Source organism: Trachymyrmex septentrionalis, unplaced genomic scaffold, assembly GCF_001594115.1.
Source record: "Trachymyrmex septentrionalis isolate Tsep2-gDNA-1 unplaced genomic scaffold, Tsep1.0 scaffold25, whole genome shotgun sequence".
NCBI lineage: Eukaryota > Metazoa > Arthropoda > Insecta > Hymenoptera > Formicidae > Trachymyrmex > Trachymyrmex septentrionalis.
The window spans coordinates 2,479,325-2,485,324 of record NW_017305408.1 but is presented as its reverse complement, the minus strand read 5'-3'; the positions used below and the strand labels follow the sequence as shown (position 1 = coordinate 2,485,324).

Here is a 6,000-nt window from a genome sequence, read left to right as displayed (position 1 = left end):
TTACGATTCTGTTTTATCATCATGTTCAAATGTCATTTCAGATTCCGTCTTCTCTTCCACTGTCTCGTCTTGCGTGGATACGAAATTCGATGTCGAAGGACTCGGTTCTTGTTTTTCTGCTTTATCATCATGTTCAGATGTGATTTCAGGCTCTGTTTTCTCCTCTTCCACTGTCTCATCTTGCGTGGATACGAAATTCGGTATCGAAGGACTCGGTTCTTGTTTTTCTGCTTTATCATTATGTTCAGATGTGATTTCAGATTCCGTCTTCTCTTCTTCCACTGCCTCGTCTTGCGTGGATACGAAATTCGGTGTCGAAGGACTCGGTTCTTGTTTTTCAAAAAATTTAATTGAATTATCCACGGCAGACTTAGCACTTTCAGCAGCCACAAAAACCTGCTTGTTGTCTTTCAGTTCTAAATTGTTTACTTTCAAGTCCGCAGAATAAGTTTCCGTGTCTATTTGTATCTAAATAAAGTAGAGATTATTATTTATTTCCGAAATAATGAAGAATGTTGAATTATCTTACCTCTTCAGTGAAGTTGATGTCTCTACTCTTGTAACGTAGATTCTTACAAATATGTTGAATTTGTTTGAGATCTACACCTGCTTCCACCAACGATATCAGCACATCCCTTTCGGTGATAAATAGTTCAGGGTTCGCGTCGACCAGCATCACTGATTTCGTAGTCATTTTTGGAGATCTGTCAGCTTTCATCATTTTCTGATAAGATTCTAATTTTGCCATCACTTTATTTTCATCCAAAACCTTCGGCGGCGTAGGTGGCCTAATCTCAGATATACTTAATAATTTTTGCGCATGGATCAAATCTTCTAGCTCTTCGTCTGTGTCTGAATCTACTATATTTAAGGAGATCTTTAACTGATAAATCTCGTACAGCATTTTATTCTGAAATAAAAGAGAAAATCCATAAAGATAATATATTGATAAATATTGAGGGAGATATCAATACGATTTAAGAAATTGTAAGATATTAAAGTAAAGTTCTTTTACATTTATGACAATTTTATTATTTATACCATGTTTAATATTCCTTTATATCGATTAATGTGCTTCTTAAATACGTCCTGCAACTCTTTATCGGTATAAAGTCCTCTCTGCATTATTTCTTTGGTGATGTCGTAAACAAATTTAATATATTTCTTCTCTTCCTCTTTTTGAGATATACATTGTTTAAAAATGGGGTCTTTAATATATTTTTTATCGTAATCAAAATCGTAACATTGCGAGACGCTTGAAGATACCGTGTGATAATCGATTTTTGTCTGTCTTGGGGATTGAGATCTGGATTTAAACATTGTTGAATCTAATCTAGTAGCTGTGCAAGGAACTGGGAGCTCTTTTTCTACACCTTCGTATCTACACCTTCTACAAAAATGAAAAATGAAATAAAAAAGGGAATTTTCAGATATATAAATCTCGAGTAATATATTTTGAACATAGATAATTATAATACTTATAAAAAATATATATCCCAGAATGACTGCCTATAATATTTCGTAAATATTTACTAAAAATATTTAATAAAAATATTTCGTGCATAGGTAGACCAGACTAAACTGAGTTAAAAAGTCCATTTTACAATTTTCCCAATAGTTAACAAGATATTAATAATTAAAAATCGCCGAATATTTTATTTTTAATAATTTTTTACGCGAGTACTATCAATTTTACAAAAAAACAAGAGACAAAAATTATTTATTTTCTTCTCATAGAGTTCTAAGAATTCTTTCAGAATTTTTTTATCAACTTTTTAGTACTGTATTTTCTTATATATACATATATATATTGGCAACTATTTTTATCAACATGAGAAAATGCGATATTAAAAAATTCTCAGAATTCTAAGAAAAAATAAATAATTTTTATTAGTTGTTTTTCTGTAAAGTTGATAGTACCTGGATAAAAAATTATTAAAAACTAATATTCAGAAATTTTTAATAATTAATATCTTGTTAACTGTTATAAAAATTGCAAAATAATAGAGGACTTTGCGATTTAATTTAGTCTACTCTACTAGCACACGAAATATTTGACGGTCATTCTGGGACATTCTGTATATATAAATTTCATGTAATTTATTTTAAACATAGATATAATTAGCATATTTATAAAAATATATATATATATATTTGTTAAAAGTTACAGCAACAATTTTTATGGAGAAGAGAGGAAGTTGAATAAAATAATTAATAATTTGAATCTTTAATACAAGCTCACCTCTGTCGCAAAAAGCATGTTGATGGACTGACTACATTAGGGACATCTCGCGTAGATTTCAGTTCCTTTTTGCAAATAAAATTTGATACTAAACATTTTTTACGTTTCGACGAACATGTTGCTGGCGATGTTCTTTGACTCTTTGATGTTGATCGTTGCCATCGATCCATTTGATCAGTTACGTCACAATATGTGTGACTACTACAAGCTTTCAATTGATCTAAATTACAATTGCAAAAGTCCAGATGCTTCGCGTTTAAACATGTTCCTAATATATCCTACATAAAAATTTCAAAGCACAGATTTAAAAAATTATTTTGGTTTCAAAAAGTAGCAAATTCTTAATCTCTAAAATCACCAAAATCAATCAACCAATCATCAAAATAATTAGCTTAATAATTATCTATCTGTTCGGAGAAATCTTTATCCGTTTGTTACATTCATTCCAATTTATAATTTTGATGTTAGCTGTATTGAACTTTACCATGGGATGATGTTGAGTATCATAGGCCAATCTATCGATTTCGTCCGATTCCAGATGAAAACAGACTTCGCTATCATCAGTTCTTTGCACTTTGTATCGCTGATTTCTTTTCAAATAAATTTTATTTCTTGTATCAATTACGCTTCTTGCCAATAAAATCTTTCGTAGATGCGTGCTCATTGAATTATACGCCGCCAATTGCTCATAATAATTCTGTCCCGTTTGATTATAAGCTACATTTTTTATAGAATTTTTAATATTACAATTATAAATTAGAATACTATTATATACGTATTATAAACACTCACTGCTGCTTTTTAGATTAACCTGCTTCTTCATACATCTTGTCATTTCTGACGAAAAATTCAAATATACGATTCTCGATAACTACAATAATAAAAAATAATTATTGAGCAAAAGAAAGTTCTCTTAAAAAATTTTGAGCAATGCAAAGTGATTTGATGACATTAAAAATTTTCCATTCTCCCTTTAGATGGGAGCTATGCCATGTCTGCCACTTTATTCACGAAGTTTTGTTGACGATCTGTCACTAAGCAACGGACACGTGTTAAACTCCCGCCATTTGTCTGGTACTCTCATCATTAATAACATGGGAATATGCAGCTGTAGAATTAATATCAACTCAATAAGATTATATTTATAATCAATAATTTAATAACATTATATTTAAAAGTAAAATTATATATGAGGAACAGATGATTACATTTGGCATAGAATGGAATGATTAATATAATGAGATATGAATTTTATAAAATAACAAATTGTATGTTTATATATTAAATATCGATAAATACTAAAATTGTTATCAAAATATTAACTGCACTTTGTTCGATAAATATTAAGAAACTTAAATACATATAAATGTTTGACAACGATCAGTCAATATAAAAATATAATTTCTTTTTATATTTCACTAGATCACTATTAAAAAGTTAAAAATCTGTATATTTAGATTTAGGCGAAGTATTATTGTTGTTCGGAGAGATCTGTTTTCAATAGACAGCGACAGCAAAATGATCTTCAATCCGATCTCGTTGGAGCTCTCGTTAGAGCTCTCGTTGGAGCTCTTGTATTTACATTATTCTTAGTCTTGTAAAGATATACTTGTGCTAAAATGGCAACATCGATCGTGACTTGAATGGCACCGCACACCTGAAATTGCACCGGAGTATCTCTCAAAATAAAGTAACACGTTTTGAAAATATCTCCTACAGTCCACATTGCCACCATCGCTATGCTAAAATACAGTAAAATATTAATTAAATGTATATATGCATAGTTTACGTAGTTTCTTTTTTTTCTGTATCTAATCCTCACCTCATTCCTACAGTTGACTTGTTTGACAAATTGCGAAGAAATTGAGGGACTCCTAGCATAGCTTCTATCAATACTGCTAAGAATCCAACAATTTCAATAAACATCGGTATGTCCAGAAATAAATATGTTATCACACCACCTGTGCCAGCGAACAGAATCATGAAACCCAAGTAAGACTTGAAGTCTGTCCACTTCCAAAAGAATCTAGCATCCAAATCTGTAAAGTATAAAAATTCGCCACCTATAAATGCAGGTATTTATATGTATATATAAATCAATATCTATATATATCTGCAATAATAAGATATATTCACCTGTAAGTACACGATCTTTTGCTTTGATTATCTGCGTTCTGTTTTGTACATTAATACAAAGTTTAATCATAACAAACATTGCCAGAATCATAAGTATACTTTGCAACAAAAGCGGAAGTTCATAGTGTTTGCCAAACCTGTAAAGAGAATATATGTAGTGTCCATACTTGAAGACACATTTAATGATTTATTTTTGTCATATAATAATAAACATGTATTAACTCTCCGTAGAGTGAAGATTTAAATCACATGGAGATTTAAAGACCCAAATGATTTATCAACTCTGAATTATTTTGTCGATTCAGTCTCAGATTTAAACATGTATAGAATAAGTAAAAAATATTTTAGGTCATACAATTGTACAATCCTATTCATCCTATTTTTAAGTGTTAAAAAAGTAACTAGTAGTTTTTAAAATTATTTGAAGCCTACAAACTTTTTGAAAAAAAATTGTCTTTTACCCAGGTGGTTTAAGTTTAAAATGGAAGGTAATTCAAAGTAATTTATGAAGAATTAAGATATGCAAAATGTCTAGAATATCAGAATATTATTAAAACATTATATACAAGAATGTTAAGAAGCACTAAAAGTTGTTAGAAAAGAAGACATGACAAATAGCGACACAAGTAATACAGTGTGACACAATGGATCATTACATCCTTGTTTATCAATGTTAAACAAAAATGATATAATCATTGTGTCGCATCGTATCGCTTGTTGGGTTGGAAGGCACACCATGTGTCATCTTTGTTTTAACATTAGCAAACAACAAGAATGTGATGATTCATTATCACAGTGTCATTTATGTTGCTTGTTGGAAGAACACATCATGTCTCTGGCAGATACAAACCAGAATAATATACGAAGCGTGTTGGCAATCAGGAGGGTGAGACAAACGTAAAGGGAAAATCCTTCAGCATCTTCCTTCCTTTTAATTTCCTTGTACTGCGGTACATAGGGTACAACCGCGCCGAAGATCAATGTACAGGATGCGATCCAACCGGCTAGATTCTTCAGGTTCAGCTCGTACGTGTCGTCCATCGTTACAGATCTCCGTTTCTAACATACCCCGTGCTCTGCCGTCGATCTATCACATCGAGAAGAGATGTTAATCATATGTGCGAACAATTAACGAGATAATCGTAACGTGTGATAATAATTTACGTTTTTAGGTTACAAGCCGGCCATTCATCGTCATATCGCTGATACGTGCCACATGAGTACGTATCCATATTCAAATGTCAGCTGGACGTTGGTAGGCCGAATTTACGCGCAATATACGTTGAGATAAATAAATGTCACTGCATCGTGTAAAATTTCGTCCCTTGATACGATGTTTACGCTCGAGACAGCTCGAGACAAAGAGTGTATTTTTATTTATTTCTATTTTCGTACATTTCTCAACCGCGTCAACGCGCGAGACATTTCGCGAGTGACCAATAGAGGTCGTCACAAAAGCTCGAAATTTTCAAATTTTTTTACATATTGTGCAAATATATATAATACTAAATAAATAATAAACTAAACCAGTGCTGTTCCCAAGATTTCTAATTCTGGCATTGATATCAGTATATATTCACACTTATTGCTTTTCTTTTTCTATTCAGCTTGAAAAAGGATTA

At 31.3% G+C, this 6,000-nt stretch overlaps 2 protein-coding genes across 4 annotated transcripts in view; both read right to left on the bottom strand.

The window, feature by feature from the left end:
• LOC108748932 overlaps window positions 1-3,149 on the bottom strand; it is a 3,471-nt gene extending 322 nt beyond the window's left edge. Inside the window, exons 1-6 of the mRNA XM_018487361.1 lie at window positions 3,035-3,149; window positions 2,727-2,959; window positions 2,243-2,520; window positions 1,042-1,390; window positions 530-910; window positions 37-468 (exon numbers count right to left, since the gene is read on the bottom strand). Coding sequence (XP_018342863.1) covers window positions 37-468; window positions 530-910; window positions 1,042-1,390; window positions 2,243-2,520; window positions 2,727-2,959; window positions 3,035-3,077 — 1,716 coding nt within the window. The 5' untranslated portion in view covers window positions 3,078-3,149. The remainder of the gene's footprint in view (window positions 1-36; window positions 469-529; window positions 911-1,041; window positions 1,391-2,242; window positions 2,521-2,726; window positions 2,960-3,034) is intronic.
• A 542-nt stretch (window positions 3,150-3,691) lies between these two features.
• Window positions 3,692-5,803, bottom strand: LOC108748936 (PQ-loop repeat-containing protein 1). Of its 3 annotated transcripts, none has more exons than XM_018487367.1 (5): window positions 5,543-5,803; window positions 5,229-5,465; window positions 4,379-4,515; window positions 4,065-4,305; window positions 3,692-3,984 (listed from the first exon to the last, which is right to left on the bottom strand). In XM_018487367.1, the coding sequence occupies exons 2-5, from the start codon at window positions 5,417-5,419 to the stop codon at window positions 3,768-3,770; spliced, it is 786 nt and encodes a 261-aa protein (XP_018342869.1). In that variant the 5' UTR covers window positions 5,420-5,465; window positions 5,543-5,803; the 3' UTR covers window positions 3,692-3,767. The 3 variants fall into 3 exon arrangements, with proteins under 3 accessions (XP_018342869.1, XP_018342871.1, XP_018342870.1); XM_018487369.1 differs by having other exon boundaries at window positions 4,065-4,281; XM_018487368.1 differs by having other exon boundaries at window positions 5,592-5,803.
• Window positions 5,804-6,000: the final 197 nt, after the last annotated feature.